The 22,143-nt window shown below is 41.1% G+C and overlaps 1 protein-coding gene across 5 annotated transcripts in view; it reads left to right on the forward strand.

Annotated features, from left to right (window-relative positions):
* The first annotated feature begins 3 nt into the window (after window positions 1-3).
* Window positions 4-22,143, forward strand: part of TRIM69 (tripartite motif containing 69) — a 27,838-nt gene continuing 5,698 nt past the window's right edge. The window contains exons 1-8 of one of the 5 annotated variants that reach the window (XM_023735245.1): window positions 1,563-1,622; window positions 2,509-2,556; window positions 13,678-13,760; window positions 16,343-16,807; window positions 17,655-17,750; window positions 20,374-20,607; window positions 21,903-21,925; window positions 22,010-22,134. In XM_023735245.1, coding sequence (XP_023591013.1) covers window positions 13,716-13,760; window positions 16,343-16,807; window positions 17,655-17,750; window positions 20,374-20,607; window positions 21,903-21,925; window positions 22,010-22,134 — 988 coding nt within the window. In that variant the 5' untranslated portion in view covers window positions 1,563-1,622; window positions 2,509-2,556; window positions 13,678-13,715. Of the gene's footprint in view, window positions 141-1,400; window positions 2,557-6,378; window positions 7,500-13,677; window positions 13,761-16,342; window positions 16,808-17,654; window positions 17,751-20,373; window positions 20,608-21,902; window positions 21,926-22,009; window positions 22,135-22,143 lie in introns of those variants that run through there. The other 4 variants (XM_023735243.1, XM_023735244.1, XM_023735246.1 and 1 more) reach the window with 4 other exon arrangements.

Raw genomic sequence — 22,143 nt, forward strand, 5'->3', positions numbered from 1 at the left:
TTTAACAGTGCTGCTCTTCCCCATGGAAGCTTACTTGTGCTGCGGAGCAGCACCCGTTCCTCCCTCATTACTGTCTGTGCGCGGCTCATTTGTTTCACTTGGCAAAGGATATGCAAGATAAATGTGGCATCTACCCTTCTGTGAGTCCCCTTTTATATTCTGAAATGAAATGATAAAAACATGAAAATGAAAAAAATTTAGAAAAATGTTCTAAATATTTCCACATTTCATTAGATCGTCTTGTGCATCCCATTTTGGAGCTATTAATTGCTCTGTGACATAGCACAGTATGTCACAAACTTGGCTAATGAGTTTTGGCAAATAATATACATTCACGTGACTAATACACAATCAAAATAATAGAACTCCATAATCCTAGAAAGTTCCCTTGTGCCCTCTTCCGGTCAATTCCCACCCCTACAGCCAACCACTGTTCTAATTAATATCACTGTAGATTAGTTAGGAGGCCACTGACTTCTGTTACTTCATTGTCTAGCCCAGCTATTAGGGAGAAAAAGTAGGGATTTGGAGTATAACCTAGGAAGGGATAACGGGTTTGTTTTGATGAGAACATGCCTTACATTGTCTGAGGACTTTAAGCAAGAAGGAATTAGTGGTACCTGCTATGTGCTAGACATTCATACATCATAGGCAGTCAGAATACAGACCTAGGCAAGAATAGGAACCTCAATACAATGTAAAAACGAAAGTGGAAGATGCCACAAAACATAAACAGGAATACTTTGGTGTGACTATTGTCTGTGGCTGTGTGAAGAAGTGAGAATTAAAGCTAGAAAACATGCTCAGGGCCACATCATGAGTGCAGCATTGTGTGTTACGTACAGAGTTTAGATTTTATTCTACAGCCTCCAGAGAAAGATTCTAAGGATTCCAGTGACAGCTGAAGATACTGTTTAAAAGCTGGGAAAAAAAATGTGGAGGTAGAATTAGGAAGGAAGGATTCTGGTGATTTTCCTTTCAAAATGCAAGTGAATTACATGATGTGTATGAGAAAAAAAATGAAGTAACCTTGGTCTGAGATACTTGGTGCTGCACTGGCGCTCTCTTGACCTTGATGTCTCAGGGCTTCCTTACAGCATGGCCAGCACAGCTTTGGAAGCTGAAAGGCAGCTGTGGCAGCCTTTGGGCGATGGCTGTTGGTCTGAGGTGGCAATGCTAGGAGTCAGGGGCAGGTGTGGCAGTTCAGATTTAGCTTTCAGGTAGCTTTTTGGGAAAGTGGGAGCTTATTTGGCCAGAGTGGAAATGAAATTGGGGAGAAGTAAACAATCAAATTTAACCACTTGGTGTCTGATCTAGCTTCAGACCAAATTAGCCTCACCGTGAAATAATCTGGCAATTTTCTTTCATCTTTTCCCGGTGTTCACCATCATTACACACAGACGATGGAAAGCCAAACTCCTTGAGCTGTGACATGCCCGGGTTCCATCAACCGCAGACTAAAATCAAGCTGTTCGAGAATGAAGAGAAGACAGAAAAAGTGAAGGAGTCAGACCTGTCTTTCGCCAAGGACTGATCTTTCTGTCACCTGGTCCACACTGAATTCATCCCTACTGCAAATATTGTGTACAAATGCCAGGAAAAACACATTACTCTCCAAGAAGGTAAAATAGTTAAGAGGGGTAAGCTTTTAGGTCCTTTCCTTACATCAATTAGGACCCACTGCTTTGATATTAAAATTTGCATACTGGGATAGTCAAAGGAGGTTAATAAAGTAAATTAGGCTCTAATAACATTAGTCCAGCGTCTGTCTCCAAACAGTACTTTCCCTTCAGCAAGAGCAGGGAGCAACAGCAGCATTTGCACAAATGCACACACATACTCCCAACGTTTCTTACCTACTGTGGGGATTTCCTGACGTACTCACAGACACTTAGGACCAAGGAATCTCAGGGAGGCACAGGCCTTTGTCTTAAAGCCCTGCTATTCTAGCGCCCTACAGTCCTGGCCTCCTCCAGTACTTTGTGGCTGGGTTGGGTCCCACTGGGTAGCTCTAAACAAGGTATTCATAGTTAGGAACAGCCTTATTTAGAACAGCCTTATCTATTAATACATAGCATTTTAACAGTAAAACTTTAGTTTTCTTTTTCCTCCATCTTCAGTTTCATAGTCCAGTTCCATGGTATCATGCAGGTAGGTTCTTATTTTGAGAAAATGTTTTTTCCACTGTCCCAGGGACTGTTCACAGACAGCTCTAACATGATGACCCTCACTGTGTGGGGGACATTCATCAGGGTGGCATTTGATATGGGCTCTTCCCTGCCCCCTTAGCTTTCAGCAGGCAAAAACATCCTGGGGCACCTTCCTTTCTTCTGTGGAGTGGCATGTGGCCCCAGATGTAGCTCTGCCAGCATCACTGACGCTCTAAAGGGAGGGCCTAGGAGCGGCCAGTATGTGGCAAGGATTGAGGCAGCCTGTTATCTGCACCACTTGACTTCCTGCTGAGAAGAGGGCCGTTAACCACACTCTCCCTTTCCTCTAAACAAACAGAAGCCACAGAAACTGCAGCTCCTTTATTCAGGAACCAGAAAAGAGAAGGTATGGTGCATTTCTGGGTACAGCCTGTTCATTAATTCACTCACTTAGCTAGTATTTATTAAAATTTGAGGGTGCGTTAGGTCCATGTAGCTAAAAAGATAAGTAAGACAGTCTTTTCCTCCAAGAAGCTCATGGCTAGTGGAGAAGAGAGATGAAAACAACTAGTTACAAGACAATGAAAGAAATATGCAATGTAATAAAAACTATGATACAAATACCTGCAAGGTGCTGTTAAAGTGTAGAGGAGGAAGTAACAGACTTTTCAGCATCTTTGGAGTCTAGAAGATGAAAAATTGAGCTTTTCATTTATATTCAGCTTCCTTGGAGTCCTTGATGTTTACTGTACTTGTTAGGTGCCATTGAGTCAGTTCTGACTCATAGTGACCCTATGTATGACAGAACAAAACGCTGCCCGGTCCTGCGCCATTCTCACAATCATAGCTATGTTTGAGTCCATTGTTGTAAGGCTCTCTTCCAGTGGGTTGGCCAGGTAGCTGTCTTCCAAATTTCTTGGCATAGACAAGTGAGCACCTCCAGCACTGCATCCGTTTGTTGAAATATCTCAGTTGGTATTCTGTCAATTCCTGGAGCCTTGTTTTTTGTCAATGCCTGCAGTGCAGCTTGGACTTCTCCCTTCAGTACCATTGGTTCTTGATCATATGCTGATGCTAAAATGGTTGAATGGTGACCATTTATTTTTGGTACAAATGACTCTGTGTATTCCTTCCATTTTCTTTTAATGCTTCTTGTGTTGTTTAATATTTTGCCCATAGAATCCTTCAGTATTGCAACTCGAGGCTTGAATTTTTTTCTTCAGTTCTTTCAGCTTGAGAAATTCTGAGTGTGTTCTTCCCTTTTGGTTTTCTATCTCCAGTTCTTTGCACATGTCATTATAATACTTTACTTTGTCTTTACTTTGAAATATTCTGTTCAGCTCTTTCACTTCATCATTTCTTCCATTTGCTTTAGCTACTCTGTGTTCAAGAGAAAGTCTTCATGTATGATGTCCTTGCTGTCATTCCACAACTCGTCTGGTCTTTGATCATTAGTGTTCAATGCATCAAATCTATTATTGAGATGATCTCTAAATTCAGGTGGGATATACTCAAGGTCGAAGTTAGGCTCTCTTGGACCTGTTTAATTTTCTTCAGCTTCAACTTGAACGTGCATATGAGCAATTTATGGTCTGCTCCATAGTTGACCCCTGGCTTTGTTCTGACTGATGACATTGAGCTTCTGCATCATCTCTTTCCACAGATGTAGTTGATTTGATTCCTGTGTATTTCATCTGGCGAGGTCCATGTGTATAATTGTTGTTTATGTTGTTAAAAAAAAGCTATTTCCAATGAAGAAGTCATTGGTCTTGCAAAATTCTATCATGCGATTTCTGGCATCGTTTCTATCACCAAGGCTGTATTTTCCAACTACCAATCCTTTTTTGTTCCCAACCTTCGCATTCTAATCACCAGTAATTATCAATGCATCTTGATTGCATGTTTGATCAATTTCAGACTGCATAAGTTGGTAAAAGTCTTTAATGTCATCATTTTTGACATTAGTGTTTGGTATATAAATTTGGTAACTGGTCTTCCTTGTAGGCATATGGATATTATCTTAACATTGACAGCATTGTACTTAAGGATAGATGTTATGGATTGGATTGTGTCCCGCAAAAATGTGTGTCAACTTGGCTAGGCCATAATTTCCAGCATTATGTGACTGTCCACCATTCACATCTCTGTGCTGTTAATGACACAGGATTAGAGGCAGTTATGTTAATAAGGCAGGACTCAATCTACAAGATTAGGTTGTGTTTTAAGTCAATCTCTTATGAGATATAAAAGAGAGAAGTGAGCAGAGAAGGGGGGATCTCCTACCACCAAAAAACAAGAGCCGGGGTCCCTGTGCTGAGAAGCTCCTCAACCGGGGAAGACTGATGACAAGGACCGCACCCCAGAGCCAAAAGTGAGAGAGAAAGCCTTCCCTTGGAGCTGGCACCCTAAATTTGGACTTCTAGCCTCCTGGACTGTGAGAGAATAAATTTCTCTTTGTTAAAGCCATCCACTTGTGTAGCAGCACTAGACAACTAAGACAATAGATCTTGAAATTTTTTTCTTTTTTTAAAATGATGAACACGACACTGTTCCTCTTCAGTTTGTCATTCCTGGCATAGTGGACAATATGATTGTATGATTCAAAATGGCCGATACCAGTGCATTTCAGCTCACTAATGCCTAGGATATTGATTTTTATGTGTTCCATTTCATGTTTAACAGCTTTCAAATTTTCTAGATTCATACTTTGTACACTCCAAGTTTCGATTAGTAAGGAATGAATGTTTGCAGCTGTTTTTCTCATTTTGAATCGTGCCACCTCAGCAAATGAAGGTCCCAAAAGCTTGACTCCATCGACATCATTAAGGACGACTCTACTTTGAGGTGGCAGCTCTTCCCCCGTCGTATTTTGAGTGTCTTCCAACTTGAGGGACTCATCTTCCAGCACTATATCAGACAACAGTCTGCTGCTATTCATAAGGTTTTCACTGGCTAAGTTTTTTCAGAAGTAGATCCCCTTGTCCTTCTTCCTAGTCTGTCTTAGTCTGGAAGCTCCACTGGAACCTGTCCACCATGGGTGACCCTACTGGTATTGGAAATACCAGTGGCATAGCTTCCAGCATCACAGCAACCTGCAAGCCACCACAGTATCACAAACTGACAGGTACTTGGTGGCCTTGAAGTTTAATACCCATTTATGACGCTTTTTATATTTTAAGACAATGCTAAGTTTGAGGGAGCAGAAGTTTTGTAAACTATTTGTCACACTAATGTGAGTTGCAATAATAACAAAAATCATAGCTATTACCATTTATTGGGTTCTCACTCTGTGCCAGATCCTGTTAAGCACTTTTCATACATCATCTCATTTAATCCTCACAACAACCCTATGAGGTAGATATTATCATCCCTATTTTATGTGATAAAATTGAGGCTTGCAAAAGAAAAGTAACTTTGGTTTATGACTGCTTTTGTTTGTTTTACTAATGATATGGTAAAACTTGGTATGTTCAGTTCTTCAGACATCACTGTCCACATCACCCCCCACCCCGACACACACCACTTTGTTTTTAAATAGTGCAACAAAGACTTGAAGTGCCATTTTGTGAAAATCAGGACCTCTTGCTATATAAAAACCCCTTCTAGAGGTGGAAGGGGTTCTTAGGAATTCACATTTTAGAGATGGAGGGCTGATACCCAGAGACGTTAAACATCTTAGCCAAGGTTACTCAGTGCTCTGGTGGGAGATGAGACTTCTGTCTTTTAGGCCAGTATTGTTCCCCCTGGACTAAAGACTCTAGGATTTAGTACAACCATCTATAAGAAACGCAAAATGTTTTAGCCTATAATAAGATAAAACAAAAGTAATTTTCTGACTTAGGGACATAGTTTGTAGGTGATCACCAACACTTCATAGTGATTTATTTGACAAGGAATTTAATCTGACGAATGCTATGTACTGTCAAGGTGAGCAAGACAGGCACTTTCCTCCAGCTGTTCACAACTTAGTAGATGGGCAGATGTGCAAATAATGAAAATACATTCTGTTAAGACCACTAGCACAGGCATATACAAAGACCTAGGGTGGAACAGAAATGTGTAGCGCAGTGGTTCTCAACTAAAGGCAATTTTGCACTCCAACAGACATTTGCCAATGTCTGAAGACATTCTGATTGTCACAAGTGGGTGCCACTGGCCAGAGGCGTGGGGGGGAAGGGCGGGGGTGCATAAGTCCAAGGGGGCTCGCCAGACGATGCGCGGAATGACACCCTGAGGCGCCACAAACATGAAAGACTGACTGATGCAGCCGGACAAGAAGGGGGAAGGCGTTTCTGTTGATGCATTGCAGCTATTGACGTCCATTCATCTTGAAGTTGGGGGAGGGGCGCAATTTAGAGATCGTCCCTGGGCACTTGCCACCCTCTCTAAGCCCCTGGCACTGGCATCTAGTGGGGGAGAGGCCAGGAATACCTACGGGGCACAGGACTGCCTTCCCCCCAAAATCACGTGGTACAAAATGTCAGTAGGGCTGAGGTAGAGAAGTAGAGAGCGCAAATCATTTCTACAGGGGTGGGGAGCGGTAACGCTTGAGGGCTGTTTAGGGAAGAGTTTACCTAGGACATAATGATTACAGACTGGGGGACAGGATTATGGAATGGCAGGGCTGGACAGCTAGGCAGAAACTAGATATTCAAGGAAATACATCGATTTTAAAGGAATTAGGAAAAGCTGTTTGGCTCCATGATGGCTCTTTACAGGCTGCTCAGAAGCACAATCTAGGTACCCACCTCTGTGAGCTAAAACCGTTGAAGAAAACCGTGAAATGAGGCTGTTCTTATCCTTCTTCCTTGCGGCCTGGAGTTTTCCAAGCCTCTGTTACTTCTCAGACACAGAGTCAGGGGCTGTCTCCATGCAATGTGGGCTCTCTATTAATAACAGCTGGTGTCTCAATGCTGCCATGGGATGGTGAGCAGGGTGAAGTGGTTATTTCTCGTGCAGGAAGCATACAGGCCGATGATAATGTTTATTTCCTCTTTCATAAAGCAGCCTACTCCAGGGCTGTGGATCTGCGAACCTTAAGATCTGACTGCCATCTCAAATATAATGAGTTGTCTCCTCCCCACTCCCACACAAAAAGAGTGGGCAGGTCGGCCATTCCATTCAGGGTTTATTTTTCTCTTAAGCAAGCAATGATCAAAGCAACTGACAAACTGTCACGGAATCTGCCAGAGCTTACTCTGGCCTTGGCCCATCTCCCCAGCTCCTGAACTTTTCCTCCTATGCCATGTTCTTCCTGACTCCTGGTCTGCAGCCATCCTGGGCCTGTTGAGCTCTGATCCAAGTGCCTGCCTCTGCCCCCTGGCGGTCTGCTGATTGAGCTTCATGGACGTGAGTTACCCGTTTCTAACTCGGCAGGTTTTCTAGGCATAGTGTGGAAAACCTGATCACAGAGAGTGGTATGGTGTGGATTTTGGACCACGAAAAGGAATTCGGGGAAACAGGTAACCTGTGATAGCTCATAGCTTCTACTCTCTCTTCAGGAGTAACTGAGAATGTAGCCTAAAAAGGCTGGTAGGAAAGTAATGAAATCCACTATAAAATTCTGAGAAAAATTAAATGCTACACAAAAATTTACGTCCCTTATTAATGTAATCACCTTATTAGTTTTAGATTGAAAAATTATTATGCATAACTTGGCCTGCTCCTTATACTATCACATTTGATATTTTATATTAAAAGCAGAGTTGATTCTTACGGGGGGGATTTAAAATTGAATTCCTTCTTTTAAGATCTCTTCAGAGCTAAAATAAAGGACATTATATTCTTCTGAACTTAGTGTTTTCTATATCATCAGAGAGACAAAAGAGTTTATTTACTACAGTGAAGCTGAAAAAAACCACTAAAATTCATCAGCAAGAAATTTTGACACATAGGTCCTTATATTCTGAGTTATCGTCACTTCCACTTCTGATAAAGTTTTATTTAATTACATATATAAAAAATTAAAATCAGGTTCTAATTTCCTCTATCACAGGACCTTTAGATTTGCTCTTACTCTTCTCTGTCCTTAGCTCTTGAAGCAAACAGGGATATAAACATTTTGTTTAATAATTTCTAGAGGAAAATATAAGTACTATTGCCTACACCCACTATGAGGGCAGTAGTGGTTCAGTGGTAGAATTCTCCCCTCCATGCAGGAGACCCGGGTTCAATTCCCAGCCATTGCACCTCAAGCACAACCACCACTTGTCTGTCAGTAAAGACTTGTATGTTGCGATGATGCTGAACAGGTTCCAGACTAAGACCAGGAAGAAAGGCCTGGCAATCTACTTCCAAAAATCAGCCAATGAAAACCCTATGGATCACAATGGTCTGATCGATAACTGATCATGGACTGACAGTGTTTCATTCCTTTGTGCATCGGGTTACCATGAGTTGGGGTTGACACAACAGTAGCTAACAACAATACCTACTATACTCTTGTTCCTTTAAGGCTAAGTCAGTAAAAATAGACAACTTTCCATAGTAGTGAAAAAAAAAAAAGTGTGATAATAAGCTTCCTAGTATTTCAAATGTCTCAGCAGAGGCTGGAAAGGTCTTTCAACTCTGAGAAGCTACAAGGAGTCAAGTTAAGAATCTTTCCTTCTTATGTGAAAATGGCAGGACACGGGAAGCGTGGATGTGTCTTCGTTCTTGTGTTTGAGCTGATTGTGCCACGTGGTTTGTTCTCTATAGATGAGTTGTAGCTTTCAGCTCTTAAGTTTAATTCATCAGAAAATCTGCCTATGAAAGTTTTTAAAAATTGCTTTGAGGAATAAAGGCTGCAAAGCAACAAATAAACTCCCGTTAAATATTAAACATTATTTCAAAAATTTACGATCGAAAACTTCTCAGGAAGAAAACCTCAAAAACTGAGTATTTCTCCTGCAAGTTTCCAAGGACTTCTCTGCTCTTCTCCTTGCCTTTTCTGCACTCTGAGCTGGTGCCGTGAGTGGAAGAAGCAAAGTGTGCTTTCTGAGGAGGAGATTCCTGCTGGCTAGGGGCTTTATAGAGATCAATGTCGAGCCCTGAACTGAACTTTCTGCCAGGTTGGGTTTCTGTTCCCTCTACCTTAAGGTTAGACTTCTAAAAGAGGCTGGTAGCGGGTATAATTTCCTTAAAGATTTCCAGGCAGAGAAATTTCCTTTGGTCTCCAACTCTATTATCTCTCCCTCTAGGATAGTGGGAAGCTGTTTTAGCTATTTTGATCCATTTAAGAAATTCCATTCCTAAAACATATTGATTGACTCTCCACTAACTCAGTGATTAGGAGAATGGGCTTTGCGGTCAGATAAAAAGTTCAGAACCAGGCTCCGGCACTTAATAACTGTGTGACCCTGACAAATTCCTTAACTTCTCTTAGCTTCAGTTTCCTTAAAAATGCAGTAATAATACCTGTCTCACAGGGTTGTTATGAGGATTAAATGAATAATTTGTGTAAAGCACTTTGCACAGTGAATGCTCAGTAAATATTAGCTAATATGATTAAAGTAATCCCTTCCCAACCTCAGAGATTATACCCTTGAAAGTCAGGGTAACTGGCAAAACCTCGACTGGCAAGATCAATTATAATCAAGTAACAGTTAAATGATCAAATAATATCAACAATCAACATTAAATAGATATTTCCATACCATAAAATGCACTCTTTTAAAGTGTACAATTGAGTGGTTTAAGCATATTCACAAAGTCGTGCAACCATCACCACTATCTGTTGTTGTTGTTGTTAGATGTCTTTGAATTGGTTCTGACTCATAGCGACCCTATGAAATAGAACGAAACACTGCCCGATCCTGTGCCAGTCTCACAATCGTTGCTATGTCTGAGCCTGTTGTTGCAACCACGGTGTCAATCCACCTCGTTGAGGGTCCAAAGTATTTTTTATCACCCCAAAAGAAACCCTGTTCTGTTAGCAATCACTCACTCCCCATTTCCCTGTCACCCCACCCCCTGGAAACCACTAATCTACTTTAAATACATTGTTAAAACACACTGAATAAAATTCCTGAATGGCATCCACTCCCAAAAGACCAGTTCTGGTAAGGTAACTCTTATTCTGAATCACCTTCAGTTGGCCAGGTTCCCCCGTAAGTTTTATCTTACTCAAAACACATCTATTTCTAAAAGTTTTCAAGACAGCCCTTATTGGCTTATAATGGAATATTTTTGTACTGGCATATTCCCTAATGGGCATGTTTTTCTGGGTTTGGTCTTCTAAGCACATACTAAGAGAGTGGAGAATAACAGATTTTTTCTCTTCATGTCCACAGAATTGCCCACTCAACCTAATACAGAAAATAGAGTAATCTTTTTTTTTTATTATTATTGTTATCTTCTGGTTAATGGGACTTAAATGAATCATTCATATGTAAAAAGATGGTAAATTTAAAAATAAGACTATATATTTTAATGTCATTGATTGTTGATGTTATTTGATTAAATTATTTGATTGTTGCCAATTGCCAGTCTTGCCAATTGAAGTTATGCCAGTTACTCTGACTTTCAAGAATATAGCCTCTCCTATAAAATGAGGAATTACTTTATCCATATTAGGTAGCATTTACTGAGCATTCACTTTGTAAAATATGGGTTTGCAATATGTTGTCGAGGATTCTGAATTCTGGGGCCCTTTAAAAAAAAACCCACAAAACTTATTTTGGTAGGCTACAGAAAACGACAGAAGATGTTGGAGGCAGGGAAGGGTTAACAATCATTATTATTTCTATTATTATTAACTAGACTTTGCAACTGATTCAATGGTGAGGAAGGAAGAAGAGAAGAAAATACTCAAAGATAACTCAAGATTTTGAAACCGAGACTGGTGGAACAATAAATTGAAATAGGAAAGACAAGAGAAGACACTGCTTTAGGGAGAAAGATGAGTTCTGTTTCAGTCATGCTGATTTTTAAGGACTGAGTCTAGGGCTCAGAGATGCAAGCTCAGACACACAGATTTGGGAGTCACCTCTATAGAGGTTTTGTGTGAAGTCATGGGAATGAATGGTTCACTTGTTAAGAACATATTCAGCTAGAAGAGAGTTGAAGACAGACCATGGTGACTGTTTACATTTAAGAGAGTGAGAAGAGGAAGAGAAACCAGTTGAGGGAAAGGAGTGGTCAGAGGAAGGAGAACTAGGACAATGCAGCACCACGAGGACCGAAGGCCATACTAAGTCAGGGAGGATGAAGACTGAGAATAAGTCAGAAACGCATGTTTAGCAAACTCAACCGTGAGCTTTAAGAAAACATTTTCAGTAGAGTGCTAGGGTAGAGGGTTGATTACAAGGGGTTAAAAATTCTGTTAGAAGAAGCAGAAATTCAAACAAGTTACCTTAAGCAAAGAAGTAAGCTCACTTACTGTGAGGATAAACATCCATTCCTCCAACATATATGTTGAGCCCCAATATGGTAAGGCATTGTGCTAAGCATAGGAATGCAGGGAGCACCAAAAGACAGTGCTGTGGTTAATGTAACACAGATGCGCTCCACATTTATTTCTCTATACAATTCCTGTCAAGGAGCCCTGGTGGTGCAATGGGTAAGTGCTGGGTTGGCAGTTCAAACCCAGCAGCTCCACGGGAGAAAGATGTGGCAGTCTGCTTCTGTAAGAAACCATATGGGCCAGTTCAGTGATGTCCTATAGGGTCACTATGAGTCAGAATCGACTAGAAGGCAGTAGGTTTACAGTTCCTGTCTTTATCAACTAACTGACTCTCTCTACCCTGAATCTCTATGTCTTCTGCCTTCTGTTTAACTTTCAGCTCCTAGACTTTGTTTCCTTACAACTCTCCTTGCCACGACTCTCCATCCCAAACTACCTCGTGGCAATGTTTAAGCTTTTGCTCCTGCTGTCAATTTCCTGATTCTCTCCTTGTTTCCAGATTCCAATTCAGAAGAGGTTCTGATTTATCCAGATGATCTTTTTTTTTTTTTTAATTTTATTGGGCTTTAGGTGAAAGTCTACAGTGCAAATTAGTTTCTCATTCAAAAATTTATACGCAAATTGTTTTGTGACATTGGTTGCAATCCCCACCTTATGTCAGCACTCTCCCCATTTCCCTTTCTACCCTGGGTTCTCCGTGTCCGTTTGTGCAGTTTTCCTGTTCCTTCCTGTCTTCTCATCTTCGCTTTTGGGCAGGCATTGCCCATTTGGTGTCGTATACTTGATTGCACTAAGAAGCACGTTCCTCATGTGTTGTTTGTTTCATAGGCCTGTCTAATCTTTAGCTGGAGCCCAGGTGGCATAGTGGCTAAGAGTTCAGCTGCTAACCAAAAGGTCGGCAGTTCAAATCCACCAGCTGCTCCTTGGAAACCCTATGGGGCAATTCTACTCTGTCCTATAGGGTCGCTATAAGTTGGAACCGAGTCGATGGCACCTAACAACAACAAAGATCTTTCACTGAAAGGTAGACTTTGGGAGTGGCTTCAGTTCCCAGTTAGCAGGGTGTCCAGGGGCTGTAGTCTTGGGGGTCCCTCCAGTCTCTGTCAGACCAGTAAGTCTGGTCTTTTTTTTTTTGTGAATTTGAATTTCTTTTTACATTTTTCTTGTACTCTGTCCAGGACCCTCTATTGTGATCCCTGTCAGAGAGGTTGATTATGGTAGCCAGGCACCATCTAGTTCTTCTAGGCTCAGGCTCATGGAGGCTGTGGTTCATGTGGTCCATTAGGCCTTTGGACTAATATTTTCCTTGTGTCTTTCGTTTTTTTCATCTTCCTTTGCTCCAGATGGGATGGGACCAACAGATGTATCTTAGATGGCTGCTTGCAAGCTTTTAAGACCCTAGACACTACTTACCAAAGTAGCATGTAGAATATATTCTTTATAAACTATGTTATGCCCATTGACCCAGATGTCCCCTGAGACAATGGTCCTCAGCTCTCAGCCCCAGTAACTCGATCCCTCAACGTGTTTGGATGTGTCTAGGAAGAGTGTCTATCACTTTGCCCAAATCATCTTTTTTGCATTAGGCCACATTTTGGGTTGTTGGACACCTTATGGAATGGGTCAGATGCTCACCTGTATTTTAATCAGCTGTAGTCTGGGGGAGAGGGCAGTGGTGGTTCAGTGGTAGAATTCTCACTTTCCATGTGGGAGACCCAGGTCAATTCCTGGCCATTGCAGCTCAAGTACAACCACCACTTGTCTGTTAGTGGAGGCTTGCATTTTGGTACAATGCTGAACATGTTTCAGTGGAGCTTCCAGACTAAGACAGACTAGGAAGACCTGGCTATCTACTTCCAAAAATCAGCCAATGAAAACCCTATGGTTCAATCCTGTCATACATAGGGTTGCCATGAGTAGGGCTGACTCAGCTAACAACAGTTTGGGGGAGGGGGAAGAAGACACAAGGTGTGTGTAAGCCTGTCCTTTAGCATCCACTAAGGGAATGGCAGAGACTGAATAACACATCTAGTAAGTATTGGGGATGAATCTTAGTCTAAAAATTCAGGTGTGCAAGGAATCACACATAGTATTTTCTATAACACTGCTTAATATTGACTTTGAATCCCAATTCTTGTGTACTAGAGAGAAGTTCAACTTGTAATCTTTGGGGAGAGGCATCCATGCTGATTACTGATGAATGTCCATTACTGGATCTGGTCAATATGGTAATGGTGTATTGAGGACATACTGAAATATCTCCATCTCCTCCCCATATACATAAACACACACACATACACATACACACACACACACACACACACAGACATAGACATGCCCTTCTCTAAACAGAAATGTTGGCTAAAGTGTAAAAAATAATTTAAGCTTTGATTTTTAAATGGTGGAATAAAAACAGTGATTTTTTTTCCTACTCTCAGAAACTCATCCTTCTTTAACTCAAAACTACAAGGAGAATAAAAAACAGACAAACTTCATTTTCAATGATATTAGAGACATCTGTAAGCCTGGACTACAGCCTATGAGGAAGGACTGCAAAATATAGTGAAAGTCAAATGGGAATGTAAGAGGATGCCTAGGGCTACAGAGCTTATGCAAAGCTAGAGTGACACAGTTCTCCAAAGAAAGTGCCTCATCTTCAGGGACAAGACAAACAAGTTTTTGAATAAACACTGAGAACAGGCAAGCTAGCTGAAGCAAGAGCTTCCCCATACACATTTGTCACAAAGATCAGAGATATAGAAAATGTGAAGTTGCACATGGACAAACCAGTCATATTTGTAGAAGCAGTCTGTTGGTGAGAGAGTGGAGGAGACAGACTCTGCATTGTGAGCTACCCTGCAGTGCTGACTGAGGGGAACTGTAAGGTCTCTAAGAACTCACACATACACTGTTTCATAAAGAAAACAGCCTCAAGTATGGCCCTGTCTCCACACTCACACAATCCTCTGACAAATAGCTAATTCAGGAAGAACTCATCCCATTCAAAGATGTTTAAAAAAAAAAAAAAAAGCATCTATAAAACAAGGATAGGAGAAAATGTCCAGAGCACAATGCAGAGAGCTGTGGGGTTGGGGACCTTGAGGAGAATTAAGACAAATGGAGACTAGAGTGAGAAACTGACATTTTTCTGATACGAGTTTCAGAAAAAGAGACTAGAAAGAATGATGAAGAGGTAATGGCAGAGCATTCAAAGAGAAAATGGCTACATTAGGTCCAGACAGGCAAGACCTAGCTTTGAGGAGATCAGGTATCAGGGATAAGGAACACAGGTGGAAAACTCTGCAGCAAAGGTCTAGGGACTCAAGTCAATGCATTTGGACAGAAAGAGGTCAGAATCTAGGTATAGAATGAGAGCAACAGAAAAAGTCATTAATGAGAACGGAATCTGATGATGAGACAAAGGATTTTAGCTGTGGCTAGAATAGATCTGAATATGAGTAGACCTAAGCTCATAAGTAGAGACAAATGCAAACTTCTAACTGGGAAGAGCAGGTTAGGAATAAGGACTAAAGCAGTTCTAGACACAGGTAATCCCTGACTTAGTATAGGGTTCCATTCTGTAAGTCAGTTCTGACATAAGTCGAATACTTCATTTTTTTTTAGTTTTCATTATTATTGTCTTTTATTATCAGTGTATCTTTACATTGTCTTTTATTATCAGTATCTTTATAAATCTGAACTTCGTCTGTCTTTGGGGGTTGGCATGAGAATCAGTAAATCACGTGCTGCAACATTGTACATAGTACCTATTACTAATGGTAAGGTATTAAAAAAGAAAAAAGGATGGTTGTAAGTACGGTTCATCATAACTCAGATAAGTCGGGGACTACATGTGCTCAACTCTCAAAGAGATGTACAGCAGATGGAGACAGCTCTGGCCTTAGGGTTAGAATTTTCTGAATTCCCGATTCTACTACTGACTTGAGTGTCAGAGGAAGTTCATAAAACTCTGAGCTTCAGTTTCCCACTCAAAAGCAGAATAGTAAGCCCTGGACCAGCCCTCAGGGATTCTGCTTCTGAATGATTCTTCTGTCTGTATCTGTTTTAAGTTTTTCAGCTTTCAGAGGAAGATGATATAGAAATTATAAAATAGTATGTGTACATTTAGTATTTCTTTTTTTTCCCATAACAATCTTCCTCACTTTTATATGCCTAAGTCTGATCTTTCAAGTCCCATCTTAGACTTCCCTCCTACAATTTTCCCCTGACCACACCCCCCTAGTCAAGGGCCAGGGGTTCATTTATTATGCTCCTCCAAAATATACTTATCTCCATCATACAAATTACCATCATACAAATTATTCTCCTACTTGGAAAAGCCTCATCTAAGTCCCCATTTTTATGCCTCAGGATCACTGCCTGTTAGCTTTAGCACCCAAGAGAGGGTCAGAATACATGGTGTATGCTAGGAGAAATGGACGGTTAATGATATTATATTATGACACTGACTGGGAAATCTGAAATTCCAGTTGTGAATACATGATTTCTAGAAAACAAAAATAAGGGTAATGACTAGTAGAACAGAAGTTGGAAGTAAAACTTTCAACTGATACTGGGGAAAGTGGGAAGAGGGAGGGACAAAAAATATTCCTTTGAGTACTCGTTCTTCCCATGCCTGGGTTCTCTGCTGAAATTTAAATAGTGTTGGGAGTAGTAGTAAACTATAATGCTAGAAACTTTACTCTGGCTGCTCCAAGTTTCAGTTTCTTTAGGAATGGAGCCCATGATACTGGAATGCTGAAGTGGGCAGCAAGAAAGTGAAACTCATTTTAGCTGTTCCTTTCTAAAGGTATCCTCCACCATGGATTCAGGCAGCTATGTTGAAATCAATGATACAATAACCCAGATACCCTCTAAAGTGCAGATACAAGATATCACTAAGGAGCTACACTGCCCACTATGTCATGACTGGTTCCGTGATCCACTGATGCTAAGCTGTGGCCACAACTTCTGCCAGGTCTGTATCCAAAACTTTTGGAAGCAGCAAGCAAAGGAGACCTTCTGTCCTGAGTGTAAGATGCTATGTCAATATAGCAACTGTACATTCAACATTGTAGTGGAGAAGCTGGTAGAGAAGATTAAGAAGCTACCCCTACTCAAGGGCCATCCACAGTGCCCAGAACATGGCGAGAACCTGAAACTGTTCAGTAAGCTGGATGGGAAACTGATCTGCTTCCAATGCAAGGATGCTCGGTTGCCTGTGGGGCAGTCTAAGGAGTTCCTGCAGATCTCTGATGCTGTCCGTTTCTTCACGGTGCGTGAGCCCTGGCCCTTGAGCAATCCTTGGGAAAGCTGGGAAAAGTCTTTTGTAGGGCTTCTTCTCTCTTCCACCTCCACCCCTTTATTCAAATGATGATTAGAAAGCTCACAGTGTTCAGAAAATACAACAGATCTTGCAAAGTTCTTTCCCCAGAGTTGCTGCTTATAGGAAAGGGGTAGTGGAGGAACTATGGCCTACTCCCTCAGTCAATTAAATATTTACCTAAATCCTACCATGAACACACTCTACTAGGCACTGTGAGAACATGGATGTATAAGAAGATATTGCTCTTATTCTCAAAACTTAGTCAAGTTTAAAACGAATAACACAATAGATCGAATATATGATAGTATACTATTGAGAGCAAAATATTGTCACATTTGTAATTCATAAGTGTTTAAAATTTCAGAGAAGATTAGCAAAAGCTGAAATAGTCAGGGGACGCATGGTAAAAGACATGGGCAGGACCTGAACCAGGAAATCATTTGGATTTGGATGGGCAAAAGGAAGAAAGGAGTGTTCCAAGTGAAGAGAACAATGTAAAAGTATAGATGGTGAGAACAGCATGACTACAGTGGGAAATGTATATAGTTCCATTACCTTCTTCAAACCCCTGTAGCTAGTAATAAGCGGGCAAAACTAAAATTTTCTACTGTTTGTAGTTTTCTTAATTCTTGAAAGAGACAGGAATTATGATACAGGGAAAGGGAAAGACTCTTCTGGAAAGAGCTCCGCTGTTTTCTGGCACACTGGGGTTTGGGGGTCATACTCTTTATGAATCACTCTTAGGGCCCTTCATCTCCCAAGTGGGTTGCGAGTTAATTATACTTGGTATTCCCAGGAGGAGCTTACAGTCCGTCAGGGTCAACTGGAGGCAACCCTGAAGGAGCTTCAGTCCCTGAGGAATGTGCAGAAAGATGCTATTGCTGCGAACAAGGTGAGGGGCAGGGGAGAGTGGTTATGAATAGAACTGGAATACATCTCCTTATAAGCTCAACTAGCTGGATGGAAAGGTGGATATACGTATTTTATCAATCTCACGAAATACATTTCCTCACGCACCTGAGCTACAGAACTAGAAAACTGACACTGTAGGGTGGGAAGGAATGTGGAAGTGGAATAGGTTCCCAATCGTTGATCCACACAGAGAGAACAAATTGACCTTTATCCTAACATGCTGATCCCTTTGATGGTTCAATTACTAGGAGATAGTTGTGGGGTTGTGATCTGTCTGGCCTCTCCCTTTTATCTATGCCAATATAAAGAACTTACCCAAAACTCCACTAAAAAATACATTTTTTTCCTTTGAGTTTACAACTAGGCTACCTATGGACCAAGGTCTCTCAGGTTGCTGGCTTTTCCCATATGATTTGATTTTTTTGTAGCTGCCCCCAAACTGCATAAAGCTATTACCTAACTTTCAACTTTAGCAGGAGCTCTAGGACAACATTAATGGTTAGAGATTTGGCAAATCAGCCTCTAGGTTGGGAAGTCTAAATGGGGAGTTTTGTTTCTTCATTAATTATTTTACGGAGGAGACTTCTCTGGCATTCACCACCTGGAAGAAGAAGTATGTGGAGTGACGGTAAGAAGGATAAATGGAAGTAATGATGTCTCCAAAGAACCTCGGTGCTGTCTTAAGAGTTCCTAGTTCAGCTATCACAGTCAACATTTATTCATTTAACAAATATTTATTGAGTGGGTCAGGCATTATATTAGGTGTTGGGGGTGGGAGACATACTAAATAATCCCACAAATAACAATAAAGTAACAACTGTGATAAGTACCTCAAAGGAAAATATAGATAGAGTGCTATGAGAGCATATAAATGGAGAACCTAATCTAGACTAGGGGTGAGGATGGTCCCTGAAGAAGTCTGCTTTTAAAAATTGAGAACTGAAAGCTAAGTACCTTAATCAAGTGAACTGGGTGAAGGGAACAGGAAGGAGGTAGCCTGGAGAAGACTGTTGTAGGAAAAGCCCTAAGACAGGAAGTTAGTTGCTGTATTAAAAAAACAGACAGAAAGCCAATAAAGCTGGAACATGGTGAATGAGATGAAATTGGCCCTTGTAGATAATGTTGAGAATTTCAGACTTAAGCTGTGAATAATGAAAAGCCATTAAAGAAGGACATGGTTTCATCTCATTTTGAAAATATCACTTTGCTAGCTCTGTGGAGAATGAATTGGAGAGGGGCAATGATAAGGACAATGGTTAGAAGGCTACTGCAGTGGTCCCAGAGAATGATGATGGTGGCACAGACTAAAGAGGCAGTGGATATGGAGAGCAACAAACAGCTTCTTCATGTGCTTTGGAGATAAATACCCTGAACATAGTGATTGATTAGATGAGAGGGGTGAGCAGAGATGTCAAACAGCCAGTTGCCTATAGAAATCTGGAGCTCAGAAGTTGGTCTAGGCTGGAGATAAAAAGTCTGCATATAGATGGCATTTAATGCCATGGGAGCACAAGATATTGATGAGAAAGAGAATATAGCATGACAAGGGGAAAGAGCCCAGGACAGAACATCAAGTAATATTTAGAGCCTGTAGAAGAGATGGAACCAACAAATAAGACTAGAAATAGTGGTGACAAAGGTAGGAGAGAAGCCAGAAAAGTGTGAGCTACAGGAGAGGGGGATTTAAGACTATTTCAAGAGTGCAATTATAATGACAGACCATGGAATCCAAGCTGGATAAGAGGGGATTTGGAGACAGAAGAAGCAGGTAAAAAGAAATGAAAGGGTCAATGAATAGGAGGTTTCAATGAGATCTAATAATTGTTCCAATGAGGGTACTTGGGCAAGCGGGCTTGGAGCATAATATGTTATTCTGGAGATTGTGCAGCTGCTGGGAATGATAAAATCCAAGATGTGACTATGGGAATGTGTGACTAAAGGTGGAAATCATTAGAGATGAGGAAGATGAGGAAGTGCGAAGCCAAGATGTCAGATGGCTCACTAAGGAGGATGTTGAGTTATCCAAGAAAAGAGCCGCAAGAGTAGCAGTTATCTATTTCAGTGCACTGAACATTGCTCATCTCTGCTACTTCTATATTGTCCTGGCAGCAGAAGTGGCATTCCCCTCGTTCTGATTTCTAGATCAGGACAGTTCTTCAAGTCTCCTTATGGCCCCAGGTTAAGGAGCACTACTTGGTAGATAATTTGTTTGTACTTCTGGGTAGGAGGCAGGGGTGGATTAACCAGTAAGCAAGGTATGCACAGGCTTTACTGTGTTTACTTACTAATCTGTAGTGAACATTTTCACGTGTTTCACATCGTTGCCGTATTTAATATGGCATTGGTTACCACCTCAGTACTGCAATAGGAACCTAGAGACCACTGTTGACTATTTCACCCTGAATTGTTAAACTGCTGGGAAATAAGAGGAAGTCCCCCAAAGGGATCCTTTTAGAATGGTTGACTGTTGATACTCAACAGCCATTTGTATGCATTTTTCCCTTATGGTATTTCCCAAGTTGTGTGAGTGTTGGTGGTGTGGGCCCCCATCCCGAAATGCTAGTCTCAATAATTACCATGGTGATGATCATGGAGGTTTCCAGGAAAACAAGCTACATCTGCAGCAACACATCTCTCTGGAGTTTCTAAAGCTGCATCAGTTCCTGCACAGCAAAGAAAAGGAGGTTTTAAATGAGCTTCGAGAAGAGGGGAAAGCCCTGAATGAGGAGATGGAGCAGAATCTGAACCAACTTCAGGAGCAGTGTCTCCTAACCAAGGAGATGTTGGTGAGCATCCAGGCCCGGATGGAACAGCAGAACGCCTTCGAATTTCTCAAAGTGAGGTCCAGTAGCAGCATGACTATGGGTATACTTAAGTGGAAAAGGGGGTTGGAAAGAATGTAGAACTGGCTTTTCAATGCAGTGCTAAAGCTAGGGGTAAAAACCAACTCCTGTTGTGGTTTTACTAGTCCCTGGGAGGAAAGTAGGAGGCTCATTTTGCATTATGCTCAGTAGAAAGCTTTACTTTGACCCTCCTAGAGAAGAAGATAATAAAATCCATTAATAATAATGCAGGTATACCCCAACTTATAACGTATTCGAGTTACTACGAACTACACTTAGGACTGTCGATTGTTTTTTTTTACACATCTTATTGTTAGTAATATGTACTGCATACAATGTTGCAGCAAGTAATTTGCTGATGTTATCATTCTCATGCCAACTCCCAAAAACAAATAAAAATCAGATTTATAAAGATACTGATAATAAAAAGCAATAATAATGAAAACTTAAAAAAAAGAAAAGAGGTATTTGACTTAGGTCAAAACTTACTATGGAGTTGTCAGAAGAGAACCCTGTTGTAAGTCGGGGACTGCCTGTATACATTATTTTAATATTTTTCTGTAAAGACTATTGAAGCTTTATTTCTTAAACCCTTTTGTGCCTGGTGGTACATATAGCAACCATGAGCTTTTTCAGCCTCTGGGGCTCATTGGGAAGCTGCTGCACCATTGACAGTGTGTGCTGCCACAAGGCAGGGGCCTTTATGACTGTTTGAAACCGAAGAAACAGGCGTGTGCCACAAATTACTGTTTTTACAGGGTACTGTATGAGGTGTCTGAATTTTTGGAAGGAAAAATAGAAATTTTGAAAATTTTTATTTGTTACACAGATGTACCAACAGTTCCTGGTGGGGATTCTGGGGTACAATTAGTGGTACTTCATAAACTAAACACTAGGTTAGGCTTGTAGAAGGGGTAAGGAAAAAAAAAACCATACTACCTACCAAAAATTTAGATACACTCAGTGATTCAGAATGTTTCCATTAAAGAAAACCCATGGTATCAACAAAAAATTCAAAGCAGAAAATAATTGAGTTACCAAAGGGTTAAAAATAAGAATATTGCAACCAGAGTTGTATCACTGATTGGCTCTTAGCAATCAGAAATCAATCCTGTGCTAGACTGGGGATACAAGGTGTTCCCATACAGAAAAGAAAGGCATACAAAGGATGAGAGGAGTTACTGGAAATGGGATGGGGCCCATTGATCAAATTCTGGTGGTGGCCAATATTACCCAAGAAATTTCTAGAGTTGATGAACAGGCATCTGACTTCTCTATTCCTCTTCTAGGACATCACAACTCTCTTGGAGAGGTAAGTGTTTCCCTATGGTATTCTTAACACCCTCCCTTCAGTCCTTTGAGATGTCTAAGGGTAAATGATTTATGTCCCCTGCAGCTTGGAGCAAGGAATGAGGGTGCTGGCACCCAGAGAACTTATCTCCAGAAAGCTGAGCCTGGGCCAGTTCAAAGGTCCTATCCAGTACATAATATGGAAGGAAATGCAGTCCACCCTCTCTCCAGGTATCAGTG

Source organism: Trichechus manatus, unplaced genomic scaffold (genome assembly GCF_000243295.1).
Source record: "Trichechus manatus latirostris isolate Lorelei unplaced genomic scaffold, TriManLat1.0 scaffold00076, whole genome shotgun sequence".
NCBI classification, from domain to species: Eukaryota; Metazoa; Chordata; class Mammalia; order Sirenia; family Trichechidae; genus Trichechus; species Trichechus manatus.